The following is a 24453-nucleotide window of genomic DNA, read 5'->3' as shown; positions in this document are numbered from 1 at the left end:
TTTATGTAGGTGGGCTCCTGTATGTGGGAGAGCCAGGTTGAGTTCTTGGCTCACAGCTTTGGACCAGCCTGGTCCCAGTCATTGAATGCCTTTGCAGAATGAACTCACAGTTGGGAAAAAAAAACTCTGTCTCTCTCCCTCCCTTGTCTCTCTGCCTCTTACATACATTTTTAAAAAATTAAAATGGAGGAGGCAGCACTGTGGCACAGAAGATTAGCACTATCATCCCATATGAATGCTGGTTCAAGTCATGGAATTCCACTTCTCATCCAGCACCCTGTGAATGTTCTTGAGAAAGCAGCAGCAGATGTCTGAAGTTCTTGGGCCCCTGCCACCCATGCGGGAGACTAGGATGGGGTTCCAGGCTGCTGGCTTCAGCCTGACTCAAACCTGGCTGATGTAGGCATTTGGGGAATGAACTGATGGATGGAAGATCCCTCTCTCTCTCTCTTTCTCTGTTTGTCTCTCTGTCTCAATGCCTTTCAAATACAATGAAAAAAATAATAAAAATAAAGCTGTTTTTTTAAATCCACAAGGGTATCACACTATTTACTTAGTATCTCCCAAAGCAAAAAGAAGACCTCAGCTTCCTTCATCTACAGTGTATCTTTTCCATGTATGCCCAGTTTCCTGCATGCAAACACATATGCAAAAGGGCAATAAAATGGTACATGTGCAGGCTGGCATGGCAATGGCAGATTTCCCAGCATGGGACCAAGGCCTACATGTGTTACTCACTGATTTTTTTTGTCTGTTTTTTGCTTATTCTGTGTTGTGTGGTGTAAATATGTTACTGAAAATATCAAAAGGACCTGCAGGTATCCCTTTGAGTAACAGTGATAAGTAACAGGGGAAAAGTTTATATTCATCTGTAGCACAGAAAGGCAAGCTGTTGGAGAAACTAGACATCGGTGTAAGAGTGAAATATCTTTGTTTTAATTTTTATTTATTTATTTGAAAGTCAGAGCTACAGAGAGGCTGAAGCGCGCGTGCAAGCACACACACACACACACAGAGAGAGAGAGAGAGAGAGAGGTGTCTTCCATCCACTGGTTCATTCCCCAAATGGCAACAGTGGCCAAAGCTGGGTTGGTTGAAAGCCAGGAGCCAGGAGCTTCTTCTGGGTCTTCCACGTGGGTGCAAGGGCCTAAGGACTTGGACCATCTGCTACTGCTTTCCCAGGCCATAGCAGAGATCTGAATCAGAAGTAGAGCATCCGGAACTCGAACCGATGCCCATGTGGGATGCTGGTACTGCAGGCGGTGACTTTACCTGCTGTGCCACAGCACTGGCCCCATCAAGTGAAACATCTTTTTTTGTTTTGTTTTGTTTTTTAATAAATCTTTTTTCTTATTTTATTTGACAGAGTTAGACAGTGAGAGAGAGACAGAGAGAAAGGCCTTCCATTGGTTCACCCTCCAAATGACTGCTGCAGCCAGAGCTACGCCGATCCGAAGCCAAGAGCCTCCTCCCAGTCTCCTATGTAGGTACAGGGGCCCAAGCACTTGGGCCATCCTCCACTGCCTTCCCAGGCCACAGCAGAGAGCTGGACTGAAAGAGGAGCAACTAGGACTAGAACCTGCGCCCATATGGTATGCCAGCACCACAGGCGGAGGATTAACCAAGTGAGCCACAGCGCCGGCTCCTCCAGTGAAACATCTTTTAGAAGAGTGTGTTATTGAAATGACCCCCACATATGACCAAAAGAAACAGGAGAAACTATTGACGTTCAGTGCTGAAAGTGATGATATGAAATTAATGAAAAATAGAAGAACACTGCACAGGAGCCAGCACTGTGATGTAGTGGGTAAAGCTTCCACCTGCAGTGCCAGCATCCCATATGGGCACCAGTTCGAGTCTCGGCTGTTCCACATCTGATCCAGCTCTCTGCTATGGCCTGGGAAAGTAGTGGAAGATGGCCCAAGTCCTGTACCCACACGGGAGACCTGGAAGAAGCTCCTTGCTTTGGACCGGACCAGCTTTGGCCATTACTACCATTTGGGAAGTGAACCAACGGATGGAAGACCTCTCTCTCCCTCTCTGCCTCAGTTTCTCTGTAGCTCTGCCTTTCAAATAAATAAATCTTTTTTAAAAGAAGAAGAAAAACACTGCACAAAGTTAAAAAGTAAGATGTTGATCGTTGTTGAGAAAGTGGATCTGTCATTGTTGCAGTAAACACCTGCCACTTGTACAGTATGCTGAGCATGTAACAGGCAAAGGTCTGTCACACTATACTGAAAAACCAAAGGGAGCTGTGCATGTTCAACAGGCTGGATGCAGAAATTTAAGAAAAGACAAGGCATTCAGGGCTGGCGCTGTGGCACAGTGGGTTAATGCCCTGACCTGAAGCACTGGCTTCCCATATGTGCACCGGTTCGAGTCCTGGCTGCTCCGCATCCGATCCAGCTCTCTGCTATAGCCTAGGAAAGTAGTAGAAGATGGACCAAGTCCTTGGGCCCCTGCACCCGTGTGGGAGACCCAGAAGAAGCTCCTGGCTCCTGCCTTCGGATCAGCGCAGCTCCAGCTGTTGTGGCCAATTGGGGAGTGAACCATCAGATGGAAGACTCTCTCTCTCTCTCTCTCTCTCTCTCTCTCTCTCTCCTCTCTCTCTCTCTCTGCCTCTCCTCTCTCTGTGTAACTCTGACTTTCAAATAAATACATCTTAAAAAAAAAAAAAAAAAAGAAAAGAAAAGGCATTCATTTTCTGTTGGTGATAAAGTATCTGCTGATAAAGAAGCAAGAGAAAGAGTCATTAACCAGTTTGCTAAAGTCGTCATTGATGAAAATCTGACACCAGGACAAGTCTGTAATGCTGATGAAACACTTTTTTTGTGTTATTGCCCCAGAAAAGCTCTGACTACAGCTGATGAAACAGCCTCTGCAGGAATTCAGGATGCAAAGGACTGCATAACTGGGATGTGCTAATGCAGCAGGCACAGCTGTAAACTTGCTGTGATAGGCAGAAGCTTGCTTCCTCACACTTTTGAAAGAATGAATTTCTTACCAATGCATTATTGTGGTTTTAGATAGGCATGGACCATCAGGAATGTCTTTTCTGATTGGTTTCATAAGCACTTCGTACCAACATCTTATGTTCATTGCAAGGAAGCTGAACTAGATGATGACTGCAAGACTTCGTTATTCCTTGAAAACTGTTCTGCTCATCCTCCAGCTGAAATTCTCATAAAAACTAATGTTTAGGGGCAGATGTTTGACACAGTGTTAAGATGCTTTTGGGTACCCGCATCCCATTTAGGAGTGCCTGGGTTGGAGTCCTGACTCTGCCTCCAATTCCAGCTTCCTCCTAACGCACACCCTGGGAGACGCCAGGTGATGATTCAAGTAGTTGCATCCCTGGCACCCATGTGGGAAGCACAGATTGGGTTCCAAGCTCCTAGCTTTGGCCTAGCCCAGCCCTAGCTATTGTAGTCTTTTGTGGAGTGAACTAATGGATGGGAGATCTCTTGATCGATTCCCTCTCTCTCTCTCTCTCTCTCGATCTTTCTCCCCCCCCCACCACCACCATGCATCTTTCAAATTAAAATTTTAAAAATAGTGATGGAAGGGCCGGTGCCGTGGCTCACTAGGCTAATCCTCCGCCTTGCGGCGCTGGCACACCGGGTTCTGGTCCCAGTCGGGACAGAATCCGGCGCCCCTCTTTCAGGCCAGCCATTGGAGGGTGAACCAACGGCAAAGGAAGACCTTTCTCTCTGTCTCTCTCTCTCTCTCACTGTCCACTCTGCCTGTCAAAAAAAAAAAATAGTGATGATTCCTGCAAAATTTAAATATATATTAGCACTGTTTTGAACAGCATACTAGAAACAGTGAACAGAGGTGTGGATCTGGCAGGTTTTCAAAGGGAGTATCTTCCTAGTCCATCAGTAAGTTAAAAGAAGTGAATATCAAAAGTTTTTAGCACTGATAATGAGGCTGCATTGTTCATTATTAGCCAATGATGAAATAGCCTAATTGGTCCTGAATGTGGTAGTACTAATGCTGAAGGTGATGGTGATGCTGCAGAAACCAGGCCTGTAGGCAACATAGTAGAAGTGTGACAGGCTTATTGGAGGACGAGAGCTGTGTGCATTCACAGCAAAGCAAGATATTATGTCAGTTTATAAAATGAAGTCAAAAACCGTTATTAATGAGGCAGATGACTCTGAAGGAAACACTTTTAAAAGCCATCCAGCAGAATTCTTCATACCTAGAAAACCCACTTCCCAGTCCCTCAGTTGTTCTGATGTTTATCCTCACTTAGAAGAACAAAATACTCATTCAGTGCATAATAGCTGTTTCATCAAAATACAGCATCATAGGTGGGTACTGAAAGCCACCTGTTTGTTATTGCTGGTGATGCTGGTGTCCTTCCCAATTACCCTGAACATGTTATTTTTTTCACTGTATTAATAGGGTCCCATATTTTTACTCTTACATATTTATTTATGAAGAAGTATAAGAAAGAGAATGATTGTTGGCCCCGGTGCTGTCATGTGTGAAGCCAGCATCCCATGTGGGCACCAGTTCAAGTCCCATCTACTCCACTTTGGATCCAGCTCCTTAGTAATGTGCCTGGGAAAGAGCAGAAGGTGGCGCAAGTACTTGCACCCCTGCCACCCACGTGGGAGACCTGGATGGAGTTCCAGGCTCCTGGTTTCTGCTTGGCTCAGCCTCAGCCTTTGAAGCCATTTTGGAAGTAAACCAGCAGATGGAAGATATCTCTCTCTCTCTCTCTCTCTCTCTCTCTCACCCCCTCCCTCCCTCCCTCCCTCCCTCCCTTCCTCCCTCCCTCCCTCTCTCTCCCCCCTCCCTCTCTCCCCCTCTCCCTCTCCTTCTTCCTCTCTCTTTCTAACTCTTCCATTCAAATAAATAAATAAATCTTTAAAAAAAAAAAAAAGTTTAGAGTCAGGAATGATAGTGATTCCTAACAACCACATGGTTGGCTGAGATAGTGACACCTTCACTTTCTGGTGGCTCAGTGCACACAAACCTTGTTTCATACACAAAAATATTTCAAAATATTAAATTACATTCAGGCTATGTGTGTAAGGTATGTAAGAAACATAAATGAATTTCATGTTTAGACTGGGGTCCAACCCCCAAGATAGCTCTTTATGTATGTGCAAATATTCCAAAATACCAAAAACATTTCCAATCTTAAGCATCTTGAATAAAAGATATACAGCCTAAGGCACTAGAAACCTATATACTGTATTTCCAGTCTCTGTGACTGGTGTCCCCATCAGTCAAGTCATCCATGCTGATAGCCTGGGCACTAATTCTAAGCACCACATCTACCTAACTTCCCAGAGTCCAGTTGATTGCAAGAACAGGATGGTCTTGACTACAAGTAACAAAGCAAGTAGATGTGAGATAGGACTATTCCAAGATTAGTTAATTCTCTGAAGAACATCAAAACGCATATTATCCTCTCTAGACTCAGACTTAAGTGGGACAACATGGCTAAAAGTACTCATTATGGTGCCTCCCTCCAAAAGATGGTGAAGAAAATTAAAGCTAGCCGGTACCCCAAGTACCTTTCTCTCTGTCTCTCTCTCACTGTCTAACTCTGCCTGTCAAAAAAAAAAAAAAAAGGCATTAATCCATTCATAAAGGCTCTATTCTTTTACCTAGTTACCTCCCAAAGCCCCAGCTATCACCTAATACCATCCTAATGAGTGTTAGAGTTCAACCTGGGAGTTTTGGGGGATACAACATGCAGTTCAAAACAGATTGATCAGTTTTTTCTGATCTTTAAACTTAGTGACACAATAATACTAGCAATATCCCAGTGGATAATAAACCAATGGACAGTTTTTTAATTCAGAAAATATGTATGAGGGTACTCTAAAATTTTCATGGAAAATGGTATTAAATGTTTATTTTTATTTAACTGAAACAAACCTCTCCATTGGTTCACTCCCAAAAATGCCTGCAACAGCTAAGGCTGGGCCAAGCTAAAGCCAGGAGGCTAGAACTCAAGTGAGGTCTCCTATATATGTGACAGGGACCCAAGTACTTGAGCCATCATTCCTGCCTCCCAAGGTGCACAATATGAGGAAGCTGGAATGGAGACTCAAATACAGGCACTCTGATATGGGATGCAGGGGTCCCAGTCAGCATCTTAACCACTGTGCCAACTGCCCACCACTGGAAAGTACCTCATGCATAGTTTTCCCATAATATGCATTTTCATGAACTTCTTGAAGAGCCTTCATATTTTATAATTCTGTTTTTCCACAGCTTTTTGAAATATCCTTACCTGAGGTGCCTACCATGTGCCAGGCATTTTTTCTGGCACTAATCTAAGTCCTAGGGATATAGAACAAAACAAGCAAAACTCCCTGCCTTTGCAGAGTTTATATTCTTATGTGAGGTTGAGGATCAGCCAGTAAGCAAAATAAATAGTAAATATGTGTATCCATATTATGATGATAACAAAAGAGAAAGATAGGGCAGGTATGGGGTAGAGGTGTAGGGTGACAGCTACAGCATAAAGGAGAGAAGAGGACCATGTTTTAGGATGATCAGAGAAGCCTAGACACACCGGGTTCTAGTCCCGGTGGGGGCGCCAGATTCTGTCCCGGTTGCCCCTCTTCCAGGCCAGCTCTCTGCTGTGGCCAGGGAGTGCAGTGGAGGATGGCCCAGGTGCTTGGGCCCTGCACCCCATGGGAGACCAGGAAAAGCACCTGGCTCCTGGCTCCTGCCATCGGATCAGCGCGGTGCGCCGGCCGCAGCGCGCCGGCCGCGGCGGCCATTGGAGGGTGAACCAACAGCAAAAGGAAGACCTTTCTCTCTCTTTCTCTCTCACTGTCCACTCTGCCTGTCAAAAAAAAAAAATCTTAAACAGCTTAAAATCTCAGTAGTGTTGAAATACATAATGCTTTTTATTACATATTCACAGATATACTTAATTGCACGTTCCATTCTTTTGTTGCTGTCAATAAAAGACTTTATAAACTATGATATGGAGTAGACTTAGTTTGTTCTAAAAATGATGGTAGAATGATATTGATTCATTGTACCACCTGGAAATAAGAAATAGAGTTGAGCCATATCAAAAGAAAACTGTAGAGCAATGTTTTGTAGCTGCAGAAAATGAAGACCAAACCTGGGTAGTAATAATGAGGAGGAATGGGTTTGATCTGAACTTCTGGGTAGCCACAGAAGGGGTTCATGTGGGAAAGAGCTATGGGAAAGAGAGGAAGTGGGTTCCATAAAGAGAGATTCGGCTCAAGAATGATAAGCAGAGTAAATGTTGTGGAAGGTGATGAAAGAGAAGGGACTTATACTGAAGAAAGTTGTGATTCACTCAAATCATTCTAGCTCTTGCATGGAGAGTGAGAACTCAATAACCTGCAGCTGTCTGCAGTTCTCTGCAGTTCCCAGTGGTCACTTCATGAGCCAGAATAGAGGGAGGAGAGTCTGACGCTTTCTTTTTGTGTATACAGATGATCATTGTGGATTTGCTAGTGCTTCCATACTGCTGCTACTTGTAAGGATTTTTGGGTTGATACATATTATTTTTACTTCAACAGCAATATATTTATTTTCATATATGTAGAAAGAATGTATTTGGCATGTGAAATCTGTGATTTTAAAGATCTGATTGTTTAAGACAAGAATGTAATAGGTGGGGCCGGCACTGTGACATAGTGGGTAAGGCCACTGCCTGCAGTGCCAGCATCCCATATGGATGCCAGTTTGAGTCCTGGCTGCTCCACTTCTGATCCAGCTCTCTGCTCTGGCCTGGGAAAGCAGTACAAGGTGGCTGAAGTCCTTGGGCCCCTGCATCCATGTGGGAGGCCCAGAGGAAGCTCCTGGCTCTTGGCTTCGGATCAGCCCAGCTCCAGCCATTGTGGCCATTTGGGGAGTGGACTAGCAGATGAAAGACCTCTCTCTCTCTCTCTCTCTCTCTCTACCTCTACCTGTATGTAACTCTACCTTTCAAATAAATAAATCTAATTTAAAAACGAATGGAGTAGGTATTACATTTTTATGAAAAGTGAACCAATTTAAAAGCGCATATAAAGCAAGTGAAATAGGATGGTATTATTAAAATGGCAGAAACTTCATACAACTGAACTTGTCTAGGGCATGGGTTGAATGTTTATTTTAAGGAGAATGATAGAAGCCTGCTAAATATTCTGTTAATGTAAATCTCTTTCTTTTCATAGCTTGGCTTTACAGATCTAAACCTGGCAGAATTTGCTGGATCAGGAAATACCACTCGGCGCTGTTTACTGGAAGGCTATGATACCAAAAATACAAGACAGGATAACTCCATTCTTAAAGTAAGCACATTTCAAGATTTCCTTTTCAACAAATGAGATTCTCTGCCTTCAAATAAGCATGAATGGGGTGAGCATTTAGCCTTCAAGTTAAGACACCTGTATACCACATCGTTGTGCATGGGTTTGATTTCTGGCTCCAGCTCCTTACTCCAGCTTTCTACTAATGCAGACCCAGGGAAGGCAGCAGTGATGGTTCAAATGATCGGTGTCTTGCTACCCAAATGGGAGACCCTGACTTCAGCCTGGCCCAGCCCCAGATGTTGCAACCATATGGAGAGTGAACCAGTGCATGAAAGAGCTCTCGCTCTCGCTCACTCGCTCGCTCTCTCTCTCCCCACTCCCTCTCCCTCTCTGTAACTCTATCTTTAATATAAGTAAGTAAATAAATAAATAACTTTTTTAAAAAATAGGAAAGTAAATAAATAAATAAATAACTTTTTTAAAGATAGGAAATAGGAAACTGGTGTCATGGTATCAGGTTAAGCTGCTACCGGCAACGCCAACATCAGAGCACTTATTCTAGTCCTGATTGCTCCACTTCCAATCTAGTTCCCCGCTGATGTACCTGGAAAGGCAACAGAAGATGGCCAAAATTCTTGGGCTCCTGCCACCCATGTGGGAAACCTGGATGGAGTTTCTGGCTCCTGCCTTTGGCTTGACCCCGTCCTGACCATTGTAGCCATTTGGGGAATGAACCAGCAGATGGAAAGTATTTCTTTCTGTGTCTCTGTCTGTCTCTCTGTCTCTGACTCTCTGTCTCTCTCTAGCTCGCTCTCTCTCTTTCAAGTGAATAAATAAATCTTAAAGAAAGGAAATTAGGGTAAAAACTAATGAAATCTGAATAAAACTATGAATTTTTAATTTTAAGAGAGACAGTGCTTCAAATCCACTAGTTCACTCCCCAAATGCCCATACTGGCGAGAACTGGGCCAGGTCAAAGCCAGGAGCTAGGAACTCAGTCTAGGTCTCCCATGTGAGTAGCAGGAACCCAACTACTTGCTGCCTCTCAGGTCTACATTAGCAGGAAGCTAAAGACAAGAGGCAGAGCCAGATGTTAAACCCAGATAACGGGATGTGGGGTGTGTGCATCTTAACTGCTATGCTTTAAATGCCCACCACAAACTATGAGCTTTAATAACCAAAATAAAAGGTTTTATAAATAAATAAGCATGAGTATACATGAGGGGTCTTCAGAAAGTTCATGGAAAATGCATGTCATGAAAACTACACTTGGATTTCACAATTGCAGTGAACTAAACATCTTTTAATGCCATTTTCCATGAACTTTTTGAAACACCCTTGAGCCATCAAAGACGAAATGTGACTCAGTATTAAAATCATACACTGGGGCTGGCGCTGTGGCGTAGCGGGTAAAGCCACCTGCAATGCCGGAATCCCATATGGGCATCAGTTTGAGTCCAGGCTGCTCCACTTCCAATCCAGCTCTCTGCTGTGGCCTGGGAATGCAGTGGAAGATGGCCCAAGTCCTCGGGCCCCTGTACCCATGTGGGAGACCCGGGAGAGGCTCCTGGCTCCTGGCTTCAGATCTGCACAGCTGCAGTCGTCATGAGCATTTCGAGGAGTGAACCAGCAGATGGAAGACCTCTCGCTCTCTCTTGCTCTGCCTCTCCGTCTCTCTCTGTGTAACTCTGACTTTCAAATAAATAAAATAAATAAAAGTCTTTAAAAAAAACCATACATTGACCACACCCCTGAAATATTTAGCCAGCTAGGGTGAAAACCTGTCCAAATTACAGAAGCAGTGAAGAGAGTTAATGTTCCACTTTATGACCCTAAGGTGTTTCTCTTTAGTGCTTATTATTTATTTATTTGAAAGGCAGAGTTACAGAGAGGCTGCAGCAGAGAGAGATAAGTCTCCCACCCACACGTTCACTCCCCAAATGGCAGCAATGGCTGGAGCTGACCTGATCTGAAGCCAGGAGCTAGGAGCTTCCCCCAGGTCTCCTACACAGGTGCAGGGGCCCAAAGACTTGGTTCATCTTCTACTGCTTTCCCAGGCCATAGCAGAGAGCTGGATAGGAAGTGGAGCAGCCAGGACTTGAACCGGAACCCATATGGGATGCCGGCACTGCAGGTTGGGGCTTTAACCCACTGCGCCACAGCGCTGGCCCCTATATTTTTTAAACAAAAGGTAAAAAACCACCTTCTCATCTCCTCTAACCCATTTCTTTATTCTACTTCACTAATTGCTTGAAAGCTTTGAGTTCTGTCTCCATCTGCTTCAGAGTGTTGTTCTGATGTTGGAAGCAAGATGTGGGGGTCTACAAAAGAAGAAATGATGAGAAAGGTAGCACAGCAGGATAGGTTTGGCATTGAAAGGGAAAAAGAATAGTGGAGTCACCGGAGTAAAGAGATCTGAGTGGAGTAAGGTTATATAAGAGACATGACAGCCATCAACTGGAAAACATGCAGGAATGTCCATAGCCTGCTTTATCCATTAAGATCATGAATTTAGGTATATGCAGTCCTAGATTCAGACCTTTGTGCTGCCCTTTATCACTGTCTGATCCTGAAAAAGATCACGTCAGCTCTCTGGACTTAAAGTGTTATTCTTTCATAGAAGTATCAAAGATTACATGAAATTATACCTATGAACATAATAACATATAATATATAATGCATATATGACAGCTGTGTATGCCTAGCACGTAATGAATTCTCAAACTGTGATTGTTAATGTTATTGTTCCTGTTGTCATTATTACTCCGATTAGGATGTGAAAAGGTCCTGTGGCTGCCTCTTAAATGGTGGTCAGCAGGTAAAGAAGGGCAGCATTGCAGAAAGCTTTCGAAGGTTCTAACTGAAGGCTGAAGCTTTCTGCTCTTAGAAGCCACCAGCAGGCATCCCTTGAAACATCCACATGGCAGGTTGTAGGGAAACATCCAGGCATTCACACCCCAGAGGAATCTGGGAGTAAAGGCAGGGGAGCTAGATCAGCAAAGCCACATACCCACAGGAAGCTGAGGTGAAGCACTCACTCTTTGCTTCCATCTTTTCTATTCTGACTTTTGCAATTATAAGGTTTTGACTCTTAATGATTTTTACTGTACAGTTATACATCACTTAACAATGAAGATACATTCTTTTTTAAAGATTTATTTATGTATTTATTTATTTGAAAGAGTTACACAGAGAGAGAAGGAGAGGAGGGGGGCGGAGCGGGGCAGGTCTTCCATCTGCTGGTTCATTCCCCAAATGACCGCAACGGCCAGAGCTGAGCTTATCCAGAGCCAGGAGCCAGGAGCCAGGAACTTCTTCTGGGTCTCCCACACGGGTGCAGGGCCCAAGGACTTGGGCCATCTTCTACTGCTTTCCCAGGCCACAGCAGAGAGCTGGATCGGAAGTGGAGCAGCTGGGATACAAACCAGCGCCCATTTGGGATGCCAGCACTGCAAGTGGCAGCTTTACCCACTATGCCACAGCGCCAGCCCGATGCATTCTTTTTAAGAAAAAAAATATTTATTTGAAAGAGTTAGAGAGAGAGAGAAGAGAAGGAGGGAGGGAGAGAGAGCACGCACCTCCACCTGCTGGTTCATTTCCTAGATGGCTGCAACGTCCAGGACTGAGCCAGGCTGAAGCCAGGAGCTCCATTTGATTCTCTCACCTGGGTAGCAGGGCCCAAAACACTTGGGTTATCGTCCACTGCTTTTCTCAAGCCATTAACAGGGAGCTGGTTCAGAAGTAGAGCAGCTGGGACATGAGCCTGCACCCCTATGGGATGCAGGTGTCACAAGCGGCAGCTTTACCTTCTATGCCACAATGCCAGCTCTGAAAATACATTCTTGAAAACATCTTTAGATGATTTTGTCATCGTTACACAAACTGTGATGGCTACAACGTCACCAGACGATCATCTTACAGGACCACTGTCCTATACGCTTCTGTCACTGACCAAGACATCATCATGCGGCATGAGACTGTGTATCTGAATAAAGGAATTCTTTCACATTGGACATAATCAGACTCAACAGTCATTTTATTTAATGCTTTCTAAATAGAAAATATTAGATGAGGTGCTGTGAAAGCACAGATCAGCAGAACATGACTTCTGCTCTCAAGAAATCTTTTATAATCTGATATTTCTTGTTCTTGTGTTTAGGTTTTAATAAGTATGCAGCTGATGTCTGGTGATCCATGTTTTAAAACGTAAGTTGATGCCCAAGAAATGGGCTTTCTATCTGAAAATATAGCAGAGATTAGTTTCTTTAAATGTTTACAATACTATTTTGTAATGTTTACAGGTGAGTACCAGTGAAGGGGTAGTTCCTATCCTGGGAGACTGACCTGACTCTCAAAGAAGTTACCTGTACCTATTACCAAATGAGCTGTCCACACTATAAATTATTTAAGACATCTTCAGTTTTTGAGTGAAGTTATGCAAACTAAAATTTTTAATCTGATTTCTGTGAGTGGTTTCATTTCTTCAACAAATGCCTATTAATTTTGCAATTAATTACTAGAGAAATAGCAGTAAACAAAATATACTAAATTGTTGCCATATTGGAGTTTATATCCTAAGAGGAAAATAGGCAACAAACAAGTAAATATATAATATAAAGATGGTACTGATGAAGCCGGCATTGTGGCACAGTGGGTTAAGCTGCCACTTGAGAAGCCAGCATCCCATATGAGTCCCAGATGCTGTAATTCTGATCGAGCTCCTTGCTAATGTGCCTGGGAAAGTAGAAGAAGACGGCCCAAGTGCTTGGGCCCCAACACCCATGTGGGAGACCCTGATGGAATTCCAGGCTCCTGGCTTCAGCCTGACCCAGCCCTGGCTGTTGTGGCCATTTGGGGAGTAAACCAGCAGATGGAAGAAATTCTCTCTCTCTCTCTCTCCCTCCCTCCCTCCCCCTCCCCTCCCCCTCCCCTTCTCCCACCTTCCTTTTCTCTCTCTGTAACTCTACCTTTTGAATAAATAAATCTTTCTAAAGATATTGCTAAATGCTGTAGAGAAAAATAAGATGGGGTAGCAGGGCAGTAATGGAGAGAAATGTGCCTGTTCTATGCCAGTCAGTTAGGAAAGGCCTTGTTAAGATCATTTTTGAGTAGAAACCTGAAGGAGGGGGCAGCAGGCCTTGCAGGTATGTAGGGAAGAGCATTCAGGGTAGAGGAGAAGAGGACAGAAGTGTTGAGTGAGTCTGTGGTACGTCCATGTAGCTGCCAGGAAATCCATGGCAGAATGAATGAAGAGGAGGACAATAGGAGATAGAGAGTCAGGCTTCACTTACACTCTGAAGGAGACAAAAGCTAGTGGAGGATTCGAGCAGAGGAATAAAATTACCTGATTTAGGGATGCTAGACAGGAAATAGTTTGAGAGATCAACAAAGGGAATGAGGACAGATATAGGCAGCTGAGGCTGTTTCAGAACAGATTTGGGCTCTGGCTAACTGGAAGAATGATGGGTTTTGTTTTGTTTTGTTTTGTTTTTACTGACAACACAGACTACAAGAGGAACAGGCTGGGAGTGTAGGTGTTAGACATGATTCCTTTGAGATCCCCAGTTAATATCCAGCTGGGTATGTCAGGTGGGCAGCGGGTGTGTCCACTGCAGAGTTCAGTAGAGGGACCCAGGTTGGAGATATAAATGTAGAAATCATTGCATCATCTGCATATGGAAGGTAATTAACACCATGAGGCTTGATAAAGTGATCCAGAGGAGTGCACACAGCTTAAGAAAATGAAAAGACCACAGACTGAGGTTTAGACATGCCTGTGTGTTGGAGGTTCGAGAGATAAGGAAGAACCAGCAAAGGAACAACAGGTGAAATAGGAAGAATGCAAAGAAGGGAGCTGCCTTGAAAACCACGTAAAGAAAGTGTTTTGGAAAGGAGCATTAATCACCTGTGCCGTCCACTACTGAAGTAGCTCTCGGAGTGACCTCGAATCTGCAGTATGCGAACTGTCGGTGACTTGTATAAGTACTTTGGTAGAATGCTTTTAGACAGGCTGGCATGGTGGTGCAACAGGTTAAGCCACCAGCTGTGATGCAGGTATCCTGTATTTTGAGTGTTTGTTCAAGTCCCAGCCACTCTGCTTTCTGATAGAACTTCCTGCTAATGTCTGGGAAAGCAACAGAAGGTGGCTGCCTTGAACCCCTGCCACCCATGTGAGAGATGCAGATGGAGTTCTGGGCTCTGGGCTTCAGCCTGGCCCAACCCCAGCAATTGTAGCCATTTGGGAAGTGAACCAGCAGATGGAAGGGGTCTCTCTCTCTATCTTTATCTGTATCGCTCCCTTCCCTCCCCCAACCACCACAGTTTCTCCATCTCTCTATCACTCTTCCTTTCAAATAAATAAAATCTTTTTTTAAAAAAAATGCTTTTAGACTAAGGCTGTTTTGGAGTGGGTTGGAGAATTTTGGAGAAGAATATTGGAGACATCAAGTATAAACAATTCTTACGAGGAACTTTACTAAAAATTTACCAGAAGGAATGGAAAGATGGGAAACTAAGTAAAGAGAGCACGTGGGGTGCAACAGGCTTAGTTTACTTTTAAGATTGAATAGAGAATGTCGTATCTGTACACTGATAAGTAGAAGAAAAAAAGGGATATTTGCTAGAACAGTATCCTTGGCTTTGTTAAAGGGATGAAGGCAGAGAACACAGCTACTGATGTAGATGTGTGCGAAGTAGAAACGTAAATCAGTTTTTTTCTAATCGCTCCTGATTTCTTAGGGAAATAGGAAACAAAGTGATCGTCAGAGAACAAGGATGTGGAAGGTAAAGTGATGGTCTTGGGAAAAAAAGGAAATGTGTGGAAGTCTTCTCTGAGAGTTTAAGAATTAATTGAGGCCAGTGCCGTGGCTCACTAGGCTAATCCTCCACCTGCAGCACTGGCACTCCGGGTTCTAGTCCCAGTTGGGGCACCGGTTCTGTCCTGGTTGCTCCTCTTCCACTCCAGCTCTCTGCTGTGGTCAGAGAAGGCAGTGGAGGATGGCACTTGGAGGATGGCCCAAGTGCTTGGTCCTGCACCCGCATGGGAGACCAGGAGGAAGCACCTGGCTCCTGGCTTTGGATCGGCGCAGGGGGCCGGCCGTAGCAGCCATTTGGGGGGTGAACCAACGGAAGGAAGACCTTTCTCTCTCTCACTGTCTAACTCTGCCTGTCAAAAAAAAAGAATTAATTGAATGGACAAGGACAGTAGGACTGCTCTCGGCAGTCGTGAAGACATTAAGGATAAAAGGTGAGGGGTAAGCATGGAGCGCAGCAGCGGCCAGTTGGGATGCTCCCAGCCCACATTGAAGGGCCTGGGTTTGATTCCTGATTTCAGCTTCCCGCTAATGCACACTCTGGGAGGCAGCAAGCAGTGGCTCCAGTAGTTAGCTTCCTGTCTCCCATGTGGGACACCTGGATTGAGATCCCAGCTCCCAGCTTTCACATGGCCCAGTCCTGCTATTACAGGCATTTGGGGACAAAACTAACAGATCGTCAGGATGGTCTCTCTGTCTCATTCTCTCTCTCTCTCTGTCTCTCTCTCTGTGTCTCTCTCTCTCTCCCTGCCTCTTTAAAAGAGAAAAAAAAAAATCCGAGAAAATTATATTTAGAATTGTAAACAATACTTCCCCGAATATCAGCTTTGTGTTTAAATAGCTCTTGCTGTAAAAGCAATGTCCATATAAGTATCTACTTACATACTCTTTTATAAAGATGAAAATACATATTTTAGGGGCCAGTGCTATTGCATAGCGGGTAAAACCACCACCTGCAGTGCCAGCATCCCATATGGGCGCTAGTTCGAGTCCTGGATGCTCCACTTCCAATCCAGCTCTCTGCTATGGCCTGGGAAAGCAGTAGAGGATGGCCCAAGTCCTTGGGCCCCTGCACCCACAAAGGAGACCTGGAAGGAGCTCTAGGCTCCTGACTTCGGATCTGCACAGTGCTGACCGATGTGGCCATTTGGGGAGTGAACCAGTGGATGGAAGACCTCTCTCTCTCTCTCTCTCTCTCTCTCTCTCTGTGCTTCTGCCTCTCTGTAACTCTGCCTTTCAAATAAATAAATAAATCTTAAAAAAAAAGAAAATACATATTTTAATACACATCAATTCTTGATTAAAAAATATTTCCCTATAATTTAGCCTTCCTGTGCTATCATCTCACAAAACATAATTTCTTGGCTTCTTTGCTTGTTATTCCCTTGGAACTAAATAATTTTTGTTACTCTGTTTTTGGTCTCTCAGGTAACTTTTTCTACTGCAGTCAACTTAGGATGTAATAAAATTATCAGCAAAATTTAATAGAAGAAATTGCACTCTCATGAACTTCATATGGATATTCCCCTTTTGTACCTTTCTCTGCCATTTTCTTTCTCTGTGAAACTCAGATAATGAAGAGTTCAAAAGAGATCATTAATATTCTGCATTATCTTCACAAAAGTACTTCTGACAGGGTAGAGTTTATAAAGAAAGACTTTTGTAACTCATAGGAATAAACAGACATTACCTAATCTCAAACACATAAAAGTTTATTTCAGAAGAATCGAGCCCTAGTTTTTCTTTTGAATATCTGAAATTGTGCAAGTGTCAATGGAGAAAAAGAGAGTTGTAACATACCCATGCATTTGCACATGCTTTATTAAACAGAACTACTGATGCAAAAGGTAAATTATTTTGTGTCACGTTATATTTGAATATATATCAAATAGATGAAAATCACATTATTTTAGAGCAGAAAAGAATGGTGTAAGTTGTCTAGTCCAGCAATTTTTCTTTTAAGATTCACTTTATTTATCTGAAAGTCAGAGTGGCAGAAAAAGAAAGAGGTATTCCATTTACTGGTTCACTCCCCAAATGACCACAATAGCCAGGGCTAGGCCAGACCAAAGCCAGGAGCCTGGAGCTTCTTCTGGATCTCCCACATGGGTGCAGGTACCCAAGCACTTGGGCCATCTCCTGCTGCTTTCCCAGGTGCATTAGCAGGGAGTTGAATTAGAAATGGAGCAGCCAGAACTCAAACCGGCACCTGTATGGGATGCAGGCACTGCCCACAGAGGCTTAGCCTTCTATGCCATAGTGCCTGCCCCTTTTCATATGTTTTTAACATTACTTTAAAATTAAAATAATCCCATCTCTTTCATCCTGTAATTGAGCTACATTAAGCCATTTGTGATAAGAAACATTTTTTTCTTTTTTTTCTTCTCTCTTTTTTTTTTAAAGATTTATTTTATTTATTTGAAAGAGCCACAGAGAGAGGTAGAGACAGAGAAACAGGTCCTCCATCCACTGATTCACTCCCTAGATGGTTGCAACGGCCAGAGCTGCACCAATCTGAAGCCAGGAGCCAGGAGCTTCTTCCGGGTCTCCCACATGGGTGCAGGGGCCCAAGCACTTGGGCCATCTTCTGGCTCTTGGCTTCATATTGGCGCAGCTCCTGATGTTGCGGCCATCTGGGGAGTGAATCAGCGGATGGAGGACCTGTCTCTGTCTCTACCTCTATCTGTGGCTCTGTCTTTCAAATAAATGAAATAAATCTTTAAAAAATATATTAAAAATTTTTCAGAACAAAAGGAGTATTAGAAAAAGAAAAAACCTGGCACAGGATAGACACTCAGCTGAGTGGTTATTGAGCAAGACTGAGCTGTCTCGGGAGACAGGAGAACTGCCAAGGCCCAGCTGTGATTTTGGATTCTAAAGCTGCTGCGATGTCCTTCCCAATGGCCCGTTCATTTCCTCTGTAATGTTCAGTAGCCCCAGGGTTAGAGCAGATGGTACAGATGGCTGACACTCCCAAAGGGGTGGAGTTCTTCAGATTTCTTGATGCAGAACAAGGGTGTCAGATGGAAGGTAGTGCTGGCCAGGGAAGACCTATAGGGAGAGAGAGGAGGCCTGAGGTTGGGAGTTCTGAAAGACTGGAAAATGGGCTTGAGAGGTGGAGGGATGGAGACACTGTAATGAGGCCACTTGGGAAAAGAAAACAAAGGAACTGACATAAAAAAAATAAGAGTTGGAGCCAGTGTTGTGGCACAGCAGGTTAAGCAGCCACTTGCCATGCCCACATCTTATATAATAGGAGTGCAGGTTTAAGTCCCGGATGCTCTGCTTCGCATCCAGTTTCCTGCTAATCTGCCTAGGAAGAAAGCGGAAGATGGTTGAACTACTTGGTTTCTCGTGTGGAAACCAGGATGAAGTTCTGGCTCCTGGCTTCAGCCTAGCCCAGCCCTGACTGTTGCAATCATCTAGGGAGTGAACCCGCAAATGGAAGATCTCTGTCTCTCTGTCTTTCAAAAAGTAAATAAATCTTAAAAAAGAAAAGAAAAGGTAAGAATTTAGTCATGCAGGCCTGAGTCATCCATCAGTGGTTAATGACTATAACTGTAGACTCCATTCTTTTTTTTTTTTTAAGACATTTATTTATTTGAAAGAGTTACACAGAGAGTGAAGGAGGCAGAGAGAGAGAGAGAGACAGAGAGATCTTCCGTCTGCTGGTTCACTCCCTAAATGGCTGCAATGGCCAAAGCTGTGCTGGTCTGAAACCAGGAGCCAGGAGCTTCCTCTGGGTCTCCCACGTGGGTGCAGGGGCCCAAGAACTTGGGATATCCTCTGCTGCTTTCCTAGGTTGTAGGAGAGAGCTGGATCAAAAACAGAGCAGCCGGAACATGAACCAGTGCCCGTACAGGATGTCAGCACTGCAGGCAGTGGCTTTACCCACTGTGCCACCACACTGGCCCCCAGTAGACTCCATTCTTTAGTGTTTCTTTTACATATTAGTTTCAGTTTTTCTCATGAAATGTTGAATTCTGGGGGTAGGGGACACTTCACCAAGGTATTTTATATTATTTACAAATATAGCTATTAGTAATTGAAGAGTCTAGGCCAGGCTGTAAGGGGCCTTTTATGCTGTTCTAAGGAGTCTGAGTTTTATCCTCAAGGAACTGTTGAAGGGTTTTAAATGAAAAAGTAACAGGCTCAGAGGCAAACTTCAGAAGGACAGTGACAGGACCCATGTTGTGGTGCATGGATTAAGCCACTGCTTTTGTGACACTCCTATCCCATATTGGAGCACTGATTCTAGCCTGGCCACCCCGCTTCCCATCCAGCTGCCTGCTAATGTAAGGTAGCAGAAGATGGTCCAAGTACTTGGGCCCCTGCCACACACATGAGAGATCCAGAAGAAGCTCCTGGCTCCTAGCTCCTGGCTTCAGCCTGACCCAGCCCTGGCTATTGTCATTTAAGGGGAGGTGAACTAGTGAATAGAAGTCAGTCTCTCTTGGGGTTGGCACCATGGCTCACTTGGTTAATCCTCCGCCTGTGGCACCGGCTTCCCATATGGGCACCGGGTTCTAGTCCTGGTTGCTCCTCTTCCAGTCCAGCTCTCTGCTGTGGCCCGGGAAGGCAGGGGAGGATGGCTCAAGTGCTTGGGCCCCTGCACCTGCATGGGAGACCAGGAGGAAGTACCTGGCTCCTGGCTCTGGATCATGCACAGCATGCTGGCCGTAGCAGCCATTTGGGGTAGGGAGGGTGAACCAACAGAAGGAAGAACTTTCTGTCTCTCTCTCATTGTCTAACTCTGCCTGTCAAAAAAAAAAAAAAAAAAAAAACAGTCAGTCTCTCTCTCTCTCTGCCTTTCAAATAAAATCTTTTTAAAAAAGAGATTCTAATTTATTAAACAAATAACACAATGAGAGTAGCATGGAGTAAGATGGGCAGACCACAGTTATTCAGGAGAAAAGGACAAAATTTAAGGGGTTAGTGGAGGTGGAGAAGAGATGATGAATAGGAAAAAAACAATTGAAAGAGTCTGTGGGGTTTGGAAATTAGGTATAGTAGGATGGGAGTAGGAAGGGGACAGATCAGCCCCTCCTTGCTTCCACATAGAATAGGAGCCTGGAGTTGACCTTCACCTACTCCCACAGAATCCAGCCCAACCAGCAAATCTAGACAACTGAAACCCTCTGTAGATTTTCCCTGGGGCAAGTGATTTTTACAGAGAAGGTAGGAGATAAAACCGTAGGTTCCATTTATTAGTGGGGCCAGCAAGAGAGCTTAGTCTCCGCAGCAGGAGGCATGAGGTGTTCTCCCAGTCTCAGATACAAAGAGCTTGGTGCCTCCTTCCCCTGTTCAGAGAGGCCTTACCCCTGTTCTGCACTGAGCTGACAGTTGCAAGCACCCTCCAATACCATGTGCGTACACACTGATGGAAGCTTGTCTTTTCAGAACTTTCTAGTCTCACCTTTTTCTGTATAAAACACTTCCCCCCAACCATGAACTTTATGTTTTGAAAAGATGCTTATATATTACTTGTTTATTTTTATTACTTTTGTTTATCTGTTTTTATTTGGAAGACAGAGACAGATGGAGAAAGATCTTCCATCTGCTGGTCCACTCCACCAGATGCCTGCCATAGCCAGGGCTGAGCCAGGCTGAAGTCAGGAGCCCAGATCTCAATTTGGTGGGTGGCAGGGATCCAAGTACTTGATTTTTGTAACTTTCATCTTCAGAGGAATAACATTACCAGGCAGTTTTCTAAGACTGTGTCCTGATTACACAGCTCACCTCCAACAGTATTTCAAACTTTCAAGCTCACCCATAGTTGGAGTTCTGATCTTTAGCAATGTTTATTTACAGGCCTCCCTCTACATCAATGTCTATACCAATTGCTGGCGAATCTGAGTCCCTGGAAGAAGATAGGAAAGGTGGAGAGACCCTGAAAGTCCATCTTGGAATAGCAGGTACAGTTGTGTAATTTACTGTTTGTTTTTTGTTTTTTGTTTTACCTTGGAAGAAACAATAGGGGCCGGCATTGTGATGCAGTGGGTTAAGCCACCTCCTGCAACACCAGCGTCCCGTATAGACACTGGTTCGTGTCCAGGCTGTTCCACTTCTGATCCAGCTCCCTGCTAATGCACTTGGGAAAGCAGCAGAAGCTAGCCCAAGTACTTGGGCCCCTTTTCCTGTGTGGGAATCCGGGAAGAAACTCTGGGCTCCTGGCTTCAGCCTGGCACAGCCTCTGCCGTTGCAGCCATTTGGGGAGTAAACCAGTGAATGGAAGATATCTCTCTCTCTCTCTCTTTTTCTCTCTCTCTCTCTTATTCTCCCTTTTAAATAAATAAAAAATAAATCTTTAAGAAAAAAATGGATGGAATAAAAGCAATCTGTGATTTAAAAAATAAACAATACTATGTGCTGTCCTAGAAGATTCCTAAAGCCTTTCTAGATTTAAAATCTTACAGGCATGGGGCCGGCACCGTGGCGCAGTAGGCTAATCCTCTGCCTGTGGCAACGGTATCCCATGTGGGCACCAGTTCTAGTCCTGTCTGCTCCTCTTCCAATCCTGCTGTGTCCTGAGAAAGCAGTTGAAGATGGCCCAAGTCCTTGGGCCCCTGTACCCGCATGGGAGACTGGGAAGAAGCACCTGGCTCCTGGCTTCGGATCAGCAGCCCTGGCCATTGCGGCCATTTGGGGAGTGAACCAATGGACGGAAGACCTTTCTGTCTCTCCCTCTTAATGTCTGTAACTCTACCTCTCAAATAAATAAATAAAAATCTTTATTAAAAAAATCTTACAGGCATATGACTTGACATGAGCCTATAAGAATCTGCAGGGTTTTAATTGTGCAATTCTTGGTTAAGACAATGACTTTCTTTGTCTACAGTGTTGTGCACAGGGGCTGGCATTGTGGTGTAGCAGGTAAAGCTGCTGCCTGTGATGCCAGCATTCCATGTGGGTGCCAGTTTGCGTCCCAGCTCCACCACTTCTGATTCAGCTTCCTGCTAGTGGCCTGGGAAAAGCAGAGAAAAATGGCCCCAGTGCTTGAACCTCTGCCACCAATGTGGGAGACCCAGATGAAGCTCTTAGCTTTGGCCTGGCCCAGCCCTGGCCATTGTGGCCATTTGGGGAGTGAACCAGTAACTCTGACTTTCAAATAAATAAATAAATCTTTTCAAAAAAAGTGTTGTGCTCTGGCAGGTTAAAAGTTAAATGTGCAGTGAGACCCCCACTCTCATTATATCATTTACTCCCCTGAGATACAGCAAATACTGCAGAATTTTCCCCGTTCCCCAGGCCCAACAACTTCTACCAGTCACTTCTCAGATACTGTTTCTCTTTCAGGAGTCACATTCCCCTGTACCTGATTCTCAGGCCTCAGTGTCTATCAGAATCACCTGGAATGCTTATTAGAATACAGACTGCTTGTGACAACAGCCAGAGGTTTTCATTCCATGGATCTGAGTTGGGTCTGAAATTTCACATTACTAACAATTCCCAGATGATGCTGATGCTGTTGGTCACTGGACCACACCTTGAGATCCATTTCTGCAGGCAGACTTGCAGCAACAATCAGAATCTGCTTCAGGAGTCAAAAGCAGGTCACAGGGGCTGGTGTTTGGCCCTGTAGTTAAGACCCTACTTGGGCCCAAACCAGCATGCCCAGGTTTGAGTCCCAGCTCCACTTCCAATCCCGCTTCCTCCTAATGCACACCATGGGAAGCAGCAGGTGATGGCTCAAGTGCCTGGGTCCCTGCCATCCACCTGGGAGATCCTGACTGAGTTCTGGGCTCCTGACTTCAGGACAGCTGCTGCAAGCTTTTGGGGAATGAACGAGAAGATGGAAGATCTTCTCTGGCTCTCTGCCTTTAGAATGAAAATAAATTATATATATATATATATATATATATATATATATATATATACATATATATATATATATATATATTTACAGCAAGATAGAGAAAATGCCAGGTTGAAGGGAAAGGACTTAGAGAGTCCCAAGTTACATAAGCAGGATGTATTTGACAGAATGAAAAGAAAGGTGATGTAATGTGATAAAAATTTCACCACCTTAGTAGTAACTATGAAATTTCCTGATTTATGATCAGTGAATCTTTTGTACTTTTAAACCATTCCATTTTCTCTGTCCATTCAGCTTTTAAATATTCTGAATTCCTTCTCCCTTCCCATCCCCCCATCTCTCCCTCTCTCTGCAAATATTTACATACATATGATGGAGAAAAAGAGAGACAGCATCATGAAATGATATTTGTATCACACAATTTTTTTTAGCCAGATTTATAGAAAGAATATAAAGCACACTTATTCTTAAACACCTTTGCAGTCTAGCTCCTGTCTTTTCTCCCTTGGTGATATCTCCGGTTACATGATCATCAAATCCTCTGGGCATTTACCTGTCCTCATCTGACATGGATACTTATTCTTTCCTGAAGTTTTTCTTCCATTGGCTCCCACTTGTCTACCTTTTCCTTTCCTAGCTTTATGGAGACTTCTCCATCTTCTCCCAACTTCCCCTTAAAACCACAGGTTCCATCTTCTCCCTTTCCGGAGCAATATCATCTATACACTTGGATTTAACTACCAATGAGTGTAAATTCACAAATTGTGTTGCCTCTGGACCTCCCCCCTGAATACCAGGTACAAATTTCCGAATGCTTTTTGAAAGAGCCAGTTTGTGTACATGTTTTTTTGTTTTGTTTTTTAAAGATTTATTTATTTGAAAGGCAGAGTTACAGAGAGGCACAGAGAGAGAGAAGTCTTCCATCCACTGATTCACTCCCCAAATAGCTGCAATGGCCAGAGCTGGGCCTATGCAAAGCCCTTCATCTGGGTCCCCCACAAGGGTGGCAGGGTCCCAAGGACTTGGGCCATTGTACTGCTTTCCCAGGCCATAGCAGAGAGCTGGATCAGAAGTGGAGCAGCTGGCACTAGAACTGGCGCCCTATGGGATGCCTGCACTGCAGGTGGTGGCTTTACCCACTACGCCACAGCGCTGGCCCCTACATGTTACATTGCAGTCTGTCTGTTTATCTTTCTCCCTCTCCAGACTCTAAGTTCTTTGTGATCAGGTCTCACTTGTCATTGTATCCTCAGCATAATGAAATTCACTGAATTTAGATTTTTTTAAATAAAAACATTATGAATTTATTAAAGGGGATAACAAAATTGGTCAAGAGGGAGATAGGTACTAAGGTGGAGGGGGGAAAGGTCACCACAAAATGCCACTAAGCATGTAAGTGGCATAATTTTTATTTGTTTACTTTTATTTGAAAGGTAGAAAGAGAATTCCTGTTCTCTGGCTTAATCCACTAACGCCCATAATGGCTAGGACTGGTGTGGGCCAAAGCCCAGAGCCACGAGCTCAGTCCATCCACTTGAGCCGTTACCTGCTGCCTCTCAGAATCTGCACCAGC

At 44.2% G+C, this 24453-nt stretch overlaps 1 protein-coding gene across 2 annotated transcripts in view; it reads left to right on the top strand.

The window, feature by feature from the left end:
• EEIG2 (EEIG family member 2) overlaps nucleotides 1–24453 on the top strand; it is a 78439-nt gene that overhangs the window by 35222 nt on the left and 18764 nt on the right. The window contains exons 4-6 of one of the 2 annotated variants that reach the window (XM_002715816.6): nucleotides 8175–8291; nucleotides 12412–12458; nucleotides 20876–20979. In XM_002715816.6, coding sequence (XP_002715862.4) covers nucleotides 8175–8291; nucleotides 12412–12458; nucleotides 20876–20979 — 268 coding nt within the window. The remainder of the gene's footprint in view (nucleotides 1–8174; nucleotides 8292–12411; nucleotides 12459–20875; nucleotides 20980–24453) is intronic. The other variant, XM_089300256.1, reaches the window with a different exon arrangement.

The sequence above is a fragment of the Oryctolagus cuniculus genome, chromosome 7 (assembly GCF_051225735.1).
Source record: "Oryctolagus cuniculus isolate XC-2025 breed Fujian yellow rabbit chromosome 7, ASM5122573v1, whole genome shotgun sequence".
Classification (NCBI taxonomy): domain Eukaryota; kingdom Metazoa; phylum Chordata; class Mammalia; order Lagomorpha; family Leporidae; genus Oryctolagus; species Oryctolagus cuniculus.
Note: the sequence above shows the minus strand (reverse complement) of the source record. Positions and strands in the feature narration are given on the sequence as shown.